Source organism: Plecotus auritus (genome assembly GCF_963455305.1).
Source record: "Plecotus auritus genome assembly, chromosome: 1".
Taxonomy (NCBI): domain Eukaryota; kingdom Metazoa; phylum Chordata; class Mammalia; order Chiroptera; family Vespertilionidae; genus Plecotus; species Plecotus auritus.
The window spans coordinates 65,063,150-65,079,351 of NC_137770.1; the positions used below are offsets into that span (position 1 = coordinate 65,063,150).

General features: G+C 47.8%; 2 protein-coding genes across 2 annotated transcripts in view; one reads left to right on the forward strand and one right to left on the reverse strand.

The window, feature by feature from the left end:
* Nucleotides 1–614: 614 nt before the first annotated feature.
* SHC4 (SHC adaptor protein 4) overlaps nucleotides 615–16,202 on the forward strand; it is a 128,939-nt gene continuing 113,351 nt past the window's right edge. The window contains 2 exon segments of the mRNA XM_080677054.1: nucleotides 615–1,706; nucleotides 1,709–2,235. Coding sequence (XP_080533180.1) covers nucleotides 1,652–1,706; nucleotides 1,709–2,235 — 582 coding nt within the window. The 5' untranslated portion in view covers nucleotides 615–1,651.
* Nucleotides 5,750–6,207, reverse strand: LOC308250472 (U6 snRNA-associated Sm-like protein LSm4; the record flags this gene model as incomplete). Its single annotated transcript, XM_080673153.1, has 1 exon — nucleotides 5,750–6,207. Exon 1 carries the CDS (start codon nucleotides 6,167–6,169, stop codon nucleotides 5,750–5,752), a length of 420 nt encoding a protein of 139 aa, XP_080529279.1. The 5' UTR covers nucleotides 6,170–6,207.

A 16,202-nucleotide genomic window follows, 5' to 3' on the forward strand; every position in this document is an offset into this window, starting at 1 on the left:
TTCAGAACCGGTGTTCGGATCCCACAGGAGCTCAGGCCCCTGAAGTCACGAACACCTGAGCCGAACACAGCCTTATGAGCAATGGTCGGTGTCCCTGACTCCTGTGGTTGCCAGTTAGTTTTAATTTTTGAATGAATGAATGAACAATTCGCATGCAAGAGCCTTGGCCCACCAGCAAATGGAACCTTCAGCAGAGGTTTTCCTGTTTCTTCTGGCGTGTGATTTCCACACCCTCCAGTGTTTCAGCGGCTTCCTCTTCCCGGTTCCTGAAGGAACCTGCATTTCCCTCTCCCGGCTTCCTTCCTGGCTTCCTGTGTTGCCAAGCCTCTTGCAGTTGTCATCACGTCTTCAGAAAGCAGTGGATAGGTACAGGAAGTTGCTCCAGCCGGGAGATGAAACCAGCAATCAATAAAAAAAAGACTATGTTTCTAAGAAAAACGCATCACTGGCTTCCCGCAGGAGTTATGTACCATATGTCCTAATATCCGTGGAACAATGCATCTCATTTTTAGCTCTTCTGCTTGGCTTTCCTGGCCATCTCAACAAGAAAGGAAATGGACCTTTTAACCTGCGGCTGCCCAGCTTACCGGTGATTTATAGTAAATGATGGCCTTTCCTTTTAACCCTTTCATCAGATATGGCAACATAGAATCTCTCCCTCCAGCTTGCTTTCTCCTGGCTACTAGCTTAGTATATTTATGGTGCATGAGTCACCAAGCTGCTGCCTGATTGGATAAAAACCAAGTACCCCTGAGACCATCAGTCAATTAAAGCTATTCTCAGCTCCATTCACAGATTTATTAGCTTGCACACACAGAGAAATTCATTCAGCAAAGTTCATTCATAAAAATTTCAACACTCTGCGTATCATCCCGCACATCTCAGCCTTCTGCTGCCGCCGCGCTCCCGAAAGAAGCTCTGAGAGGGAGGGATGCTCTGGGCCAGGGCGGGCCGGCGGGGAGGGGATGCGAGGAACTCGGAGGGACCACAAGTCCCTGAAATAATGCCGAGCAGCTCCGGTCACTAGTACTCCTGGCTTGTGGCCCAGACGAAATGCAAGACAAGATCTTCCAAGAGAGGGCAGCCATTAGAATCAAGAAACTCAGGCAGAAAGCCCTTTGGCTCCTATAGACCTTTTCTTTCTTTCTTTTCTTTTTTAAATGGGCAATCACTGGAACAAAGGGTTAATAGGCCAGTCATTGCCCCGCCCTGTGGGAGCCGGAGGGAGCAGGTTTGAAAGTTCCTGTGTGCCGAGGGGCGGCTGGGGGTGGGGGCGGGGGCGCTAAATATTTCTGCAACCTCCTGCACCGCAGGCGATGCTGCGGGGCCCGCTGGCCGGTGCTGGGCCGGGATCTGTTCCCAAGAGTTGGCCTTGAGTGATCCCCGCCGCCGCGAGCCGGGACCCAACCCAGGCTTACCCAGCAAGGAATCCAGGCGAGAACCCCGGGTGCTGCCGCCCGGTCCAGGGAAGGACTGGAAGCTGGGGAGCCGTCTTCCCTCTCGGCTGTCACCCCCAAGGGCTCGGCCGCCGAGCCGAAGAGGTGGCCGCGGTGAGTTGCACGGGGCGTGGAGACGTTTGTTTTTGCACCGGTTATCTGCAGACGAGGCGGCGATTTATGCAACAGTATCCTGTTTCAGCACTGCCAAGGCTATGCGAGAACGCAGTCCGGACGGCTTGGCAGGACTCGCGCTGTATGTAGGACTGTTCGGCACCCCGGGATGCTGCACAGGGCCAAGTACAGCCGCTTTCGGAACGAGTCCGTCACGTCCTTGGACGAAGGCAGTCCCGGAGGCTCCGTCGGGAACAAGGGCTCCCCGCATCCTCCCTACCCCGCCCTGGCCCCGCACTTGCCGGCTGAAGATGCCACCTCGGCGTCGCAGGAGAGCCCCACCCCACTGTGCACCTTGATCCCGCGTATGGCCAGCGTGAAGCTGGCCAACCCAGCCACGTTGCTGAGTCTGAAAAACTTTTGCTTGGGGACCAAAGAGGTGCCCCGGCTGAAGCTCCAGGAAAGCCAGGATCCGGCTCCCAGCAGACCGGCCTCACCCGAAGACAGTCTAAATAGGTCCGGGTCTGCACCTCCGCAGCAGCAGGACGTGGTGGGGCGCAGGGCAAGCGCCCTAACTCCCGATGCCTGCCCCCTCCAGGGCCCTGGGGAGCCAACCGCGGGGAGCAGGCAGGACAGGCACTTCCTGCAGCACCTGTTGGGGATGGGCATGAACTACTATGTGAAGGTGAGTCCATTTCCGTCTCCCTCTCTGCACTCCTGAGGGCTCCTGGGGACAGGGGCATCTTTCCTGCTTTCTGCAAGGGGCCGCACATCACCGGGCTGAGGTCTAGGTTTGGACCAGACTTTGTGCAACTGGACCCAGGGCAGGAGGGGAGCCAGGCTTACAGGCTCTGCCAATACCTGCCTTGTACTGGCAACTTTGGTTCAAGGGCATGAACTAGTGCTAACTTAGGGTAGTTGCCAGGTGTGGGGACAACTTCTGATCGGGACAGCCGAGAAGCGCCTTCTTGTCCCCACTGGACTTAGCATTCTGGGGACTTAGCATTCTGGCCAAGAAGAGTCCAGAATTTCCAATCTGATTAGTGATTGAGACCCGGTAGGTTATACCGGCCATTGTACTTCAGTAGAGATTTCTGTGCTAGAGGAATATGTACTGTGTAAGGACCTTGAACTATACTTTAAATTTTAATTTAACATTTAACAAGCACTTCTCAAAACATGGCCAAGTCTCTAGTCTTGTATGAGGAGCTGGTCTTAGGTCTTTGGTGCCCATTTTTGCATTTATTGCCTACACTGAGGCAAGTGTGACTTGTCCAGGAGCCGTGTGCAAAATCAAGGTCCTTGCTGGCTTTGCATCTGCTCTTGCCCAGTCCAGATCTGGGTGAAAGAAGTAGATTTGGTCCTTGTCCTTCTGGAGCTCACATTTCAACTGAGGAGAGCATGTGCAATGAAAAGAGAGATATACCTAGTAATAGATATCTAGTGTGAGAATGCTGAGGGGATTCAGAAAGATGGAAGGTTGTGATCTGGGATTCATTCACGGGACATCTTCAGGGGAAGGTGCATCTTGGGGGAGAGAACACATCTGGATTGGCAGAGGGGAGAAGACTCCTAGCAGGGCAAGAATATGAGCACAGCCTAAAGGCAGGTGTCGCTGTGGTGGCTGCAGGCCAGCATCACAGAAGCTGGGCTCTCCTGAGAGAAGGCATGCTGTGAGGTAGTGGGGGGGCGATAGAGTGGCTGGTACATAGCTGGTGCTCAAACAAATAGGAGTCAAAAAGAGGCCAGTATAGATCAGGGGTACCTTGGGGAGAAGGGAGCAGTTGACCAAAGATCTTAGATGCCGAATGAGGAGTTTTTAAACACTGACTAGCAAACAAGATCCCTTGTAGGTTTGTAAGCACACTGTGACTTCACCAAAGTGGTTTCAAAAAGATCAACCTGCGGATTTATTTGAGATGAATTGAAGCCAGGAGAAATTGGAGATTGGAAGGTCAATAAGAAAGATTGTCCGAAAGTTCAGGAAAGAAGGATGAAAACATGGGTGAAGGTAGAGATGAGAGAAAGGAGATGAATGTGAGAGAGACTGTGAGAAGCCTCAGCAGTTTTGGGTGACGGATCAGATCATTTTAGGTCATAATACAAATCACAGAATAGTCAACATTTATTGAGCAGTGGGCAGATTGGTGAATTTGTTCTTGTTTATGGAAGTTGAGGGAAAGGCTGATGAAGGGGGTTGTGAGGAGTGAAAAGTAACTTGAGACTTAAGTCTCAGAATAAGAGTAGTGAAGCCAGTGAATTGGGGAGACTCATGCTGTGTTTGCCCTTGACATGTTACAGTTAAAGTGATGTTATCCAAGCGGCACTTATTTGTAGGTAGGCTGTCACATAAGACTAGCACTCAGGTGAGAAGTTCCATGTGAAGGTGTAAATTTCAGAGCTAGCCCGATAATTATATTATAAACAGGCAATTAAGATCTCTAGGAAGACCAATAATGAACATTGAGAGGGTTACAAAAAGAGCAGGCTTGGGGCAGCCTTGGAAAATGGATAATTAAAACCTCTAAGGAAGATAAATTTATGGGACACTCAGCTCTTGCACTCCTCCACAATGATATGACTCATAATGGAAATAGCTTCATGTATCTACTAAAAGTTCATGGGCACAGTCTCATTTGCCATGCTTAAGTGTCTGCTCGGTCCTAACAGGAAAATGACTGACTCTCCAAACCCATGGTCTTGGCACCAGCCTTCCCATCACCGAGACATCCTCTACCTTCTGCTGTGCCTTTCCTCCCCTCTGTACCGCCTTCCACCACCCCACACCCATGCACCACCTGTACCATTTTAAACATGGAAAGAGTTGCTGTGTGCTCTCCATTGTTCCTGGGGAATGCCTCCACTGGCATTTTACATTTTTAATGAGAACACCATCTGTCTTTCCCTGACCTTCAGGAAAAGTGCTGACCCATGACCCATACTATTTTGCCATTAGACAGTGATGTGAGATACCAGTTGACACCTCTCTTAGGAAGTCAAAATATACAGAAGAGCTTACTTTAATAATTTTTATAGAATCCTAACTTTGAAAACTGGCAGGGGCTCAGAAGTTGTCAAGTTCAATGCCTCTACAGAGAAACTGGAGCCCAGATAAGTGATTTTTTAAAGGCCACACAGAAGTCAAAAGGACAGTTAGATCTAGAACCCACGTCCCTTGCATGCCATTCTTGGCTCTTTTCACCACAGGTTTTCATTGTGGTTGAGATTCTGTTCCTCAGGATTCTTTGAGATGTGAATCAATTGTACAAAAATGAAATGGAAACCTATTCATTTACAGTGAAAAATATCAAACCAAAATTGTGATCCCTCTGTAGGAACAGGCACATAGGAAGACTTAAACCAAAGGTTACTCGGTGATGATGGAAGCAAGGCATAGAAGTGACAGAGATGTTCTTTTTTTTTTTTTTTGTGGCTTGTAGTTGTTTTGATTTTATTTTTGTAACACAAAAGAGGGAGAAAGGCAAAGGAACAGGGCCCAACCAAGGCCCCACAACAGCATCTGAGGCACATGTCTGTGCAGATTTGTTTTGAAAAGACAGTTTCAGGTCTGTCTCAGGAAAACTCCCTGGACTGTCAACCTCAGTTTAAAGACCTTAAAATGAAAACTTCCCATCTGTTTTCCACACAGGAGTCCAACAAGAGATACAAAACAAACCTGTCTGGAAAATGCCCCCATAACACAAGGGGGAAGGCTCTACAGATGCATTAACACAGAACCTTCCAGGAATCAAGTTGGCTGCAACTTCACAAAATCAAAACCAAATAATATTTCCAATTGTAGAAATGCTGGCTTTAAAAAAAAAAAAAAAAGGATTTAATGCCCTGGCCGGTGTGGCTTGGTTGGTTGGAGCATTGTCCTGTACACCAAAAGGTTGCAATTTCAATTCCCAGTCAGAGCACATATCCAGGTTGCGGGTTCCATCCCCAGTCAGGGTACATGCCGGAGGCAGTAGATTGATGTTTTTCTCACATCGATGTTTCTCTCTCTTGCCCTTCCTCTATCAAAAATCAATTTAAAAATTAAAAAAAAAAAGACAACATAAAAAGGACCACAAAATGCACAGGTGGGGTCCCCCAATACCTGCCTCTTTTTTTCTGTTCTGAACAGACTCATGGACTGGAGCAGACATGCAGCCTGTTGGGGAAGGGTTTAAGTCTCTGGGGGAGGCAGGGCCAGCTCACTGTTTGCACGCCTGCCTGCCGGGCTTCTTTTCTGGCTGACCTCTGCCAGTGCCTGGGATCCCGCCTCTGCCACGGCCGCCAAACACACCTCGTCCAGCACCCCCCATGCCACGGCCTTTCTGCTGCTTCTGCTGCTGCAGGCCACCATGGCCACGACCCTTGGCCACCACCTCCTCTTTGACCATGTCAATGATCTCATCGGGGATGCGCAGGTACTTGATGGTGCTGCCGCGGATGTAGCACTCGGGCATCCGCCAGAACTTGTCCCCATCCCTAGATATGTATATCACCTCGCGCAGGTTGATGTTCATCCAGTTGTCACAGCTTACCAGGGGTCCATTGTACGTCTCCCCATTTTTAAGCTCCACTAACATGGGGTGATTCTGAGCCGTCTTCAGCAGTGACCACGGGAGCATGGTGGCGGCAGGGACCTGGCCCGCCGGTCACTTCCGCCGCGGCCCGGCAGAGATGTTCTTAATGGTGAGTCTCATAGGGATAGATTTTATAGGCAAGAGGCAGCCACATATTTCACTTCCTCATATGCATCATATGACTGCCCCCCCCCTTCCTGCCCAAACTTATTTGTTTATTCATTCATTCATTTGTTCAACAAATATGTATTGTGAACCAATTTATGTGACAGGAACTGTTCCAGGCCCTGGGGAGACATACGCGAATAAAAGAGACCAGGTCTGGGCCTTGGTGGAACTTACATTCTAGGGAGTAGAGATAGGCCCTGGTTGAATATTGAATAAACAAGTCAATATAATATGTCATGTGTAGTAGGTGTTAGGAGAGCAATACAGCAGGGGAAGTAAGAAAGGCAGTGGCCTGGGTGGGGATGGCAGGTATATATTTTTTTTTTTGGGGGGGGGGCTAAAAATGGCATAGTTCATTTAGTTTCCTTACACATTTTATCTTCACAATTGGAACTGTATTTGCCCTCTACTCTTAAGGTACAGCTGACTTTGGGTTAAATATCCTTTTTAAAAATGACTCTTCTTTTGGTTTTTTGATGTAGAATCAGTTATACAGCTGAAAATACTTTAGATCCTGAGCACCTAATTTTGAGTCACTTTCATTTAAGCTCAGGCCTTGAACACCCTGGAGGTCACTCAAGGAAGATGGCTAGCAAATCATCCTTTGAGAGGTACTGGGCCAGACACAGACAGCCAGGTCTGAGCAAAGTAGTGAGGTGAGTGAAGTCTGCTCCATGATGCCAAATGGTTTACTTTCGCCATAATATTAAGTCTCATTTCTTTCTGAGGTCTTCCCAAGTCACTTCGCCCATCAGCAGACATTCACCCAGCTGCCCTACATGTCTGTGGTGAGTGTGGAAAACATACAACGTGACGGGTGTGCTCATCTCTAAAATGAGTGGCTTGGTCTTCATGGCCTTTACGGTGCCCCCCAGCACCAGCATTTAATGACTCTAGGCTCCTTTCTCCAGTGGGAAGTGTTTAAACTTTCCCGTCCCCAACCTCCCAAATTGCCTGTAATCTAGTTCAAAGACTACATAAAGCAAAGGCAAAGAACAAACCCTGCTGTGACAGGTGAACACAGTGGTTCTCACACTGACCCTCGGAGGGAGGCTGCCTTCTCCAAGTGAGGGCACTGAGACCCCAGAAGTAGGTTATCTGCCTTTTACAACCTAAGTAGCAGACAGGATTCAAACCCAGGTTTGTCTCCCTCCACTGCTCATCTCCTTCCAGGCGATGAAGTGTGCGAGTGGAGTAGTGTGTGTGGAGGAACACACTGTGCATGGGGAGCTTTATTACAGAACGGTCCTTAGAGCTTGCTGAGTCACATTCATTTGCATGATTTCAGTCTCCTCACTTAAGCTCAGCCCAGCCCAGCCAATTCCTCAGACTGTGTTAGTGTCCTAGGGCTGCTGTGACAAATATCACAAACTGGGTAGCTTACAACAACAGATATTTATTCTCTTGCAATTCCGGAGACTAGAACTCTGAAATCAGCAGTCCTTGGCATTCCTTGACTTGTAGATACATGACTCTAATCTCTGCCTCCTCTTCTCTCCTGTGTGTCCATGTTCAAATTTCCCTCTCTTATAAGGACACCAGACCCTGGGTTAGGGCCCATATGAATTCAGTATGACTGCATCTTAACCTGATTACATCTGCAAAGACTCTGCCTCCAAATAAGGTCACATTCACAGTTCTTGGGGTTAAGACTTCAACCTACCTTTTTGGGTGATGTAATTCAATCATAACAGTCCCCCAGAACATTAACTGCAATGTGTTTGCCCACATAGACGTTCTTGGGTATTGGGCTCATCAGCTTTGTATGCAAATACAAATTTGTATTGAGGTATTTTCTTTACTTCCTTTGTAAATATCACAGCATACTCTTACTGTCTATCCTCCTGTGTCTAATGTTGTGTCTAAACACTGAGCTAATAGATTAGTACTGTCTGTTGTCTAGATTAGATGTAATCCACACAGCTACAATGCTCTGTCTGCCCAAGTATCTTTTTCACAGGAGTGCACAGGTCTAGGTGTGACAAGATCTGAGTTAGAGTAATGGCTCTCACATTAAATAGCTGTGTGACCTTGGGTGAGTCACCTTACCTCTCTGATTTTCTCAGATTTAAAACAAGAAGTTTGAACAAAATGCTGCCTGAGATCCTGAGACTCCAGGTCTCCTTTCCCACTGGTCTTAAATATCCTTCTCTTGTCCTAACCGGTTTGGCTCAGTGGATAGAGCGTTGGCCTGTGGATTCAAGAGTCCCAGGTTCGCCCTAACCGGTTTGGCTCAGTGGATAGAGCGTTGGCCTGCGCACTGAAAGGTCCCAGGTTCGATTCCGGTCAAGGGCATGTACCTTGGTTGCGGGCACATCCCCAGTAGGGGGTGTGCAGAAGGCAGCTGATCGATGTTTCTCCCTCATCGATGTTTCTAACTATCCCTCTCCCTTCCTCTCTGTAAAAAATCAATAAAATATATTAAAAAAAAAAAAAAAAAAAAAGAGTCCCAGGTTCGATTCCGGTTAAGGGCATGTACCTTGGTTGCAGGCACGTACCCAGTAGGGGGTGTGTGGGAGGCAGCTGATCGATGTTTCTCTCTCATCGATATTTCCAACTCTCTATCCCTCTCCCTTCCTCTCTGTAAAAAAAATCCAATAAAATATATTTTTAAAAAAAATATCCTTCTCTTAGGATCTCTTTTGGTTAGAAAACAGATTCAGGACAGTTTTTTTGAAGGAAATAATTTTTTACATCTCTTTAATAGAGAGGAGAAGGAATGCCCTTGGCACCCTCTTACTAACACTGAGCTGGCTTCACCAGTCAAGCAGAAAGGGTTGTGTTATACTGGCACGGGCGCAGGTGGTCAATTTCAGAGAAATAGTGAGAGCGGAGTCAGGGTGTGGAACAGCATCTGAGTGTAGGATTATAGCGGGGGAGGGGTTGGAAAGGGGGCAGAGGTCAGTCTGGTCCAGGGCAGGCCATGGTGAATGATGGTGGCTGGGATCCTGAGAACTTGGCATCACTCACGTGGTCTAATCAGCCAGGCCAGGTTGAGGCTCGGTGTTCAACCTGAGGACTGTAGAAGCAGCAGGAGTTGGTTAACCTTTCTCTATTTTCTATAGACAAAGTGCTAAGAGAAAAAGGCCCTGCTACACACAGTCTGGTAACTCTAACCTTGAAAGAGGGAGATTTGTAACTCCAGGAAACCCCTGAAGAGACAGTCCCACAGTTCATGCAAAATAAAGGCAGACCTGAGAGGTGTGGGTCAGGCACTCACAATCCACTGCTAACTTCCCTCTTTTCTAAGTCATTGGTGGTTTAAAAGGAGGTAGAAGGGGTGGGAGGAAATAATTCCAGCTAAAACTGACAATTTGGCCTTCAGAATACAGTATTGTGGGTTTTTTCCCCCTGTTTCTTTCTTGGAGTAGATGTAGGAGTCGATTCTGCTAGAGCTTAGGAAAACCCTGGCAGATTTGACCTGTTGTTCCTGTTATTCTCTCTCTTTTAAAGAAAAACACACACAAAAACATTTTTATTGATTTCAGAGAGGAAGGGAGAGGGAGAAAGAGATAGAAACATCAATGATGAGAGAGAATCATTGATCGGCTGCCTCCTGCAGGCCCCACACTGGGGATTGAGCCCGCATACCAGGCATGTGCCCTGACTGGGAATCGAACCGTGACCTCCTGTTTCATAGGTCAGCACTCAACCACTGAGCCACGCTGGCCAGGCCTGTTATTCTCCTTAAACCCTCACACATGGTTTGATCTGTCCAGTCCTTGACCACCCCTGGCCACTAGAATATTAACTAGAAGAAAGAGTCTTAGAGATTACCAAGTTCAAAACCTTACTTATAGTTGAGGAAACAGAGGATCAGAGATGTGAAGTGACTTGCCCCATGCCACACAGCAACTTAGTGGTGGAGCCCAGACAAGAACTGTGTGCAGTGCTCTATTTTCCACCCTTATCTTGCTTCACCTTCCCTCACTCCCCGAACATGCAATGCCGGGTGTGTCTGCTTGATTAAAATGCTGTGCTTGTGCTTTTTAAAAGACCAGAATGAAAACGTTTTTTCTAATAGGAAAACTGTTTTTAAAAATTAGTGAGAAGGGAAAAGAGCACGGAAGGAGTGGTAAGGAGCCCAAAGTGCATTGCTTTTGCCAATTCCACCGTTTTGTTTATGGATGGTAACATGTCCTTGTTGGACCAATACTTGTACAACATTTTATTAATCTTTCACAACCCTTTGGGCTTGTTTTCTCAATATGGCTTGTTGTCTCATTTCCATTTTCATATCACTTTAAAGCCAATATCATGTCACCATGGTTATATTGAATCAACCCTGTCCTCAATGCAGTTCCCAATGTGACCGCCCCATCTCGAGGACAGTGATAAGATGTTGCACATAGCTCATGAAGCACGGTGACTCCTCGCCCCTTCCCACCAGCAGTAGGCACGTGAGGTAGCTGGGGTTTCCTCCCCTCTCCTAAAAGATACAAGCTTTGGAGCTCAGGGATCTGGTCATATTTGCATTGACATATTAAGATCGTGAAGACCAAAAGATGCGGGCCTCAGTGCTGCCCACAAAGAGCCGCTACATGCAATGGGAGGGTTTTGCAAGGGGATATTTGGAAAAGTCGACAGGTCTCAAAGAGCTGGAATTTTGATTGAGAACATTGGTTGAGGTCAGAATAACAGAAATTTATTGATATCATAGCAATGATGATAAATTTGCAACCATAAACTTAGGTGTATAAGATGACATTAAAAAAAATATATTTTTTGTTAATCCTCACCTGAGAATATTTTTCCATTGACTTTATTTTATTTTTTTATTTTAGAGAGAGTGGAAGGGAGAGAGAGAGACAGAGAGAGAGAGAGAGAGAGAGACATCTCTCACATCTCTCCCACATAAACCCCAACAAGGGCTGGGGATCAAGCCTGCAACCAAGGTATGTCTCCTTGACCGGAATTGAGCCCACAACCCTTTGGTCCATGGGCTGATGCTCTATCCACTGAGCCAAACCCGGTAGGGCCATTAAAAATATTATGAAATCTAACACCAAGTCACTTCCTGCTTTAATTTTGGTCATTATTCACCTCCTAACCTCTCACCAGTACCACATAGTGAGTGAATCAGGGGGCACATTTTATGTTCCCAAATGGGAACAAGGCCTCTGGCCTTCAGTTTATTGTTATGAATGTTGATAGTTAGACAGGAGGCACCCCTGGGTCTAGGCTCCATTTTCACACTAGAATCTCTTCCCATTCTGGGAGCCCTTTGCTAAGAATTTAGCCTGGCTAGCTGCCTCTCCAGCCACTCCCCTTGGGAGGCCTGGCCACTTGCCTGGGGCTTGGCCAGGGTGCAGCTTAAGGGTTCATCATGGTCAGACACCCACCAATATCAGCTAGCCATCGGCTTCCCACTTCCTGCCTCTGAAGGTAGGGAGGACAGATGGCTTAAGCAAGTTAATGGGAAATCCAGAAGCAGCTGGCAAATAAAAGGTGACAATGGTAGGAGGACACAGCAGGAAGACACAAAGGAAAGGACAGCCCACTCATGGAGACAAGACAGAATTCTCAGGCCCAAAGTGTCAATAGTTCTACTGAGGCCAAGAAACCCTGAGTCCATGGGACGAAGTGCATAAGCCTGGGATGTGCATTAGGAGGAAACAATGAATAAGAGAATAGACAATTGATTAGTCTTTTGGCTTCTGAAAAATCAACCTAAGCTCCTTCTAATTTTCTCAAATTTTTTCTTTAAACCTACAGTTTCTCTGAATTTTATAGTTCACTCTCTCACTCCGACCCAAACAATACCCCTCAGGCTTCCACATGGGGATCTCAAGTGACGGAATGACCATGGGGCTAATTAGCCAAGTGCTACTAGTGCTCACTTGTAGAACAGGTATTGGCAGCAGTTTCGACCTCAGGTGCCCTTTGGGCTAAAGGACGTTTCCAGGCTAGCTTGGTATCCTAACCAACGCATCCTACCATTGTCCAGACCTTCCTTTCCATAGGAAATGCATTAAGATTTTTAACAACTAACTTACAGGTAAATTTTTAGAAGGGTTTGTTTGGGGATTGGGAACTCCCTCTAGTTAGAAGGGAAGAAGTGCTGAAAAGCAAGCAACCTCAGGAAAAGCCCAAGGGCAATAAGGACAGCCTCAGAAACTGGATTGTCCCCTCAGTGTCGTCAGCGCATAATTCCCATGAATCATTCATTAGGAAATGGCGAAATGTATAAATCAAGCTTGATTTTCTTTTGTTTTACCTTTGCCAACTCTAGGGCCTTGAAAAGCATTGCCTCCTCCTTCCCCTCTCCTCAGCATGGTTCCTTTAACCCTGGACTCAGGACACAGACTGATATATTAGACTGCAAAGTTCTTTTCATGGCGAGCTAAGCTAGCCAAGGTCACAGGGCTCATCAGCGGCCGAGCAAGGACTAAGATTCAGGTCTCCTGACTCCCAGGCCAGGCTCTTTCAGTACCTTTTCTGAATAAGACATAATTCTTTCACGAGGAGGTTCTAATATGAAAGGTGTGAGAGGAGAACAAAGATGTCCACGTACGTGTCTATAATATTAGTCAGTGTATAATAAATGACACCAAAATGATGCAAGTAAAGCATGTGGGAGTTGAGGGAGGAAAGCGGACTCCTTCCATTTGAGATGATTAGAGAAGGTTTCATGAAGGAAGAGGCATCTTCACCGATTCTTGAGAAATCAGTAGTGTTTTCACAGGCAGAGATGGAGGAAGAGCATTCTAGGCAAAGATACTGACAGGAGGAGAGGCATGGAGGTGGGACAGTAGAGGATGCATTTGGGAAGTAGTGAGCAATTTGACTTGGTGGGAGAGGGCATGGGGTATATGTAGGAGGTCTGAGGGAAAATAATATGAACTGATGCTATTACAAAGTTGTATAATGTCTGAAAAGTTGGGTTTTCCAACAGAAAACTATTAATTTTTTTTTTTTTTTTAAATAGGGGAATGACAAACTCAGAGGTATGTTTTAGAAAGATTATAGGGGCTGCAGTGCTCAGAGAGGATCCAAAAGGAGAGCGACTGGAAAAAGGGAGCTCAGGTGAGAAGCTGTTTGGGAACAAAGGCAGTGGCAATAGCAATGGGGAAAGATGTGAGACCCATCAGAGGAGGAAGTGGGGAGCAGGAAGCATTTGGGGGTAAGTTCCATTTTGCATGTGTTGCATTCAAGGTGACTTCAAAGCATCCAGGTGGGAATCTCCTGGAGAACATCAAATAGGTAGGGCTGAAGAGAAATCATGTTTGCTGCTGTTATCAGATAACAGCAGCAAACATGATTGAACAAGGCTAACCAAATGAGGGTATAGGCAGGGGTGGGCAAACTTTTTGACTCGAGGGCCACAATGGGTTCTTAAACTGGACCGGAGGGCCGGAACAAAAGCATGAATGGAGTGTTTGTGTGAACTAATATAAATTCAAAGTAAAGGAGCGGAGGGGAGAGCAAGAGAACCCTCCGTTCTTTCGGCTCCGCGGGCCAGATAGAACAGCCGAACGGGCCTGATCCGGCCCGCGGGCCGTAGTTTGTCCACGGCTGGTATAGAGCAAGGAGAGAAGAGGCTTAGAGCATGCCACATTTAGGTATTTCATGGAGGCAGAGGAACAAAAGGCATCAGGGACAGAGCTAGCAGTGTGAGGAGCAGGATGGAGAGAAGATGGGGAGGGAGGAGAGAGTTTCGAGGAGAAAGAGATTGGACAAAACTATGTCAGAACTCAGGGATTATTCAAGGAAGGTGAGAACTGAGAAAGCCATGGGTTTGGTCTTTTATCTTCTTACTGCTGCTCTCCACTAAGATATTAAATTCAACTGTTGCACACCAGACATCATTGGATACTGTCACCTCCACTCCCTCCTCTTGAGTTCTCAGTGAATGGCACTTCCCAGTTGTTCAGGTCAGAAATCCGAATGTCATTCTACACCAGTGGTCGCCAACCTTTCAGACCTCACAGACTGCTGGTTTAAGGAAATCTTTGGAGCAGCGGTTGCCAACTGGTGGTCCATGGACCACTGGTGGTCCATGAGGTCCGAAAGGTTGGCGACCGCTGTTCTAGACCACTCATTCTGTCTTACCCTCACAGCCTCCAATTTTCAAGTCTTGCTAATTCCACCTTTAGACATTTATCATACACATTCATTTTTCTTCATCCACACTGAAATTCCTAAGGTGGGGACTAGAGCAGGCAGCATTTTCAAATTTATTGTTCAGCTTCTGTCTGGAACTACTGTTTTGTCAAACACACTTTGTGAAACTCTCAGTTGAAACCAGGAGATGAGTAATCATAAGACCTGGTAGAAAATGATATATACCTACAGCAAATAGTCAAATCCATCAGTGTAATAAACTCTAAGAGGTAGAGACAGCTTCTAGCTGGGCAATGAGAAAAGGCAGATTATGGCATTTGAGATGGTCCCTAAAAATGGACAGCAGTTAAACCACAGGAAATATCTATCCTATCTAATAAAAGTAATATGCAAACTGACCGTCTCTCCAACACACAAGATGGCTGCCCCATGTGGTCAAAGATGGCTGCCCCCATGTGGACACAAGATGGCCAGCAGGGGAGGGCAGTTGTGGGCGATCAGGCCAGCAGGGGAGGGCAGTTGTGGGCGATCAGGCCAGCAGAGGAGGGCAGTTGGGAGGGACCAGGCCTGCAAGGGAGGGCAGTTGGGGGCAATCAAGCCTGCAGGGGAGGGCAGTTAGGGGTTACCAGGCTGGCAGAGGAGGGAAGTTGGGGGCGACCGGGCCTGCAGGGAAGGGCAGTTGGGGGGGACCCAGGCCTGCAGGGGAGAGCAGTTGGGGGGGGGGGACCAGGCCTGCAGGGGAGGGCAGTTAGGGGCAATCAGGCTGTCAGGGGAGCAGTTAGGCATCAATCAGGCTGGCAGGGGAGTGGTTAGGGGGTGATCAGGCTGGCAGGCAGAAGCGGTTAGGGGAAATCAGGAAGGCAGGCAGGTGAGCAGTTGGGAGCCAGCAGTCCTGGATTGTGAGAGGGATGTCTGACTGCCCATTTAGGCCCGATTCTACCTGGATTGGGCCTAAGTGGGCAGCCGGACATCCCTCAAGGGGTCCCAGATTGGAGAGGGTGCAGGCTGGGCTGAGGGACACCCCCCATGCACGAATTTCGTGCACCGGGCCTCTAGTATGTATATAAAAGCCTAAGTGACTGGAATGACCAGAACGACTGGTCACTATGATGCGCACTGACCACCAGGGGGCAGACGCTCAATGCAGGAGCTGCCTCCTGGTGGTCAGTGCACTCCCACAGCCAACTCCCCCTCTCCCTGCCCCCCCCCCCCCCCCCCGGCCAGCCAATCTTCTGCAGTCCCCTCCTCCCAGCTGGGAGCCCAGGGATCCGAGGGCTGACTCCCTCCTTGGGGCCAGCGGCCAACCTCCTGTGCCCCATCCCTCCCCCCAGCTGGCAGGCCCGATTGGCCCACCGCCTGCCCACTGCGAGGGAAGGAGGAGGGGGTGAGGCGGGGAACCACACAGTGGTGGGGTGCCGATGATGGCAGTGTCTGTGTTCATTCCTTCCACGCCTGGCCCAGCCCTGATCAGCCTGGCCCGATTGGCCCTGATCATGGGCCAGGCTTAGGTATCCCCCCTGTGCACAAATTTCATGTACTGGGCCTCTAGTATATTTATAAAAGGGCATTCCACATAGAGAAAATATGGGTTACATACAAGGGAGAGCACTGATTTTAGTTTGGTTAGAGTAGAAGCTGCTTGGGAAAAAATGGTAGATAATAAATTAAGATCTGAGCCAGATTATAGAAGACCTTAGATATCAGGCTAAGAAGTTTATTAGATGTTTGAGAAGAGGTATCAGGATTCATTTGTGTAGAGAAGGGAGTGACTGGAGGTGGGGAATCTGTTCAAAGGCTGTTACAGCAATAGTCAAGGTGACAAGTGTCTATATCAGGGTCTTCACAG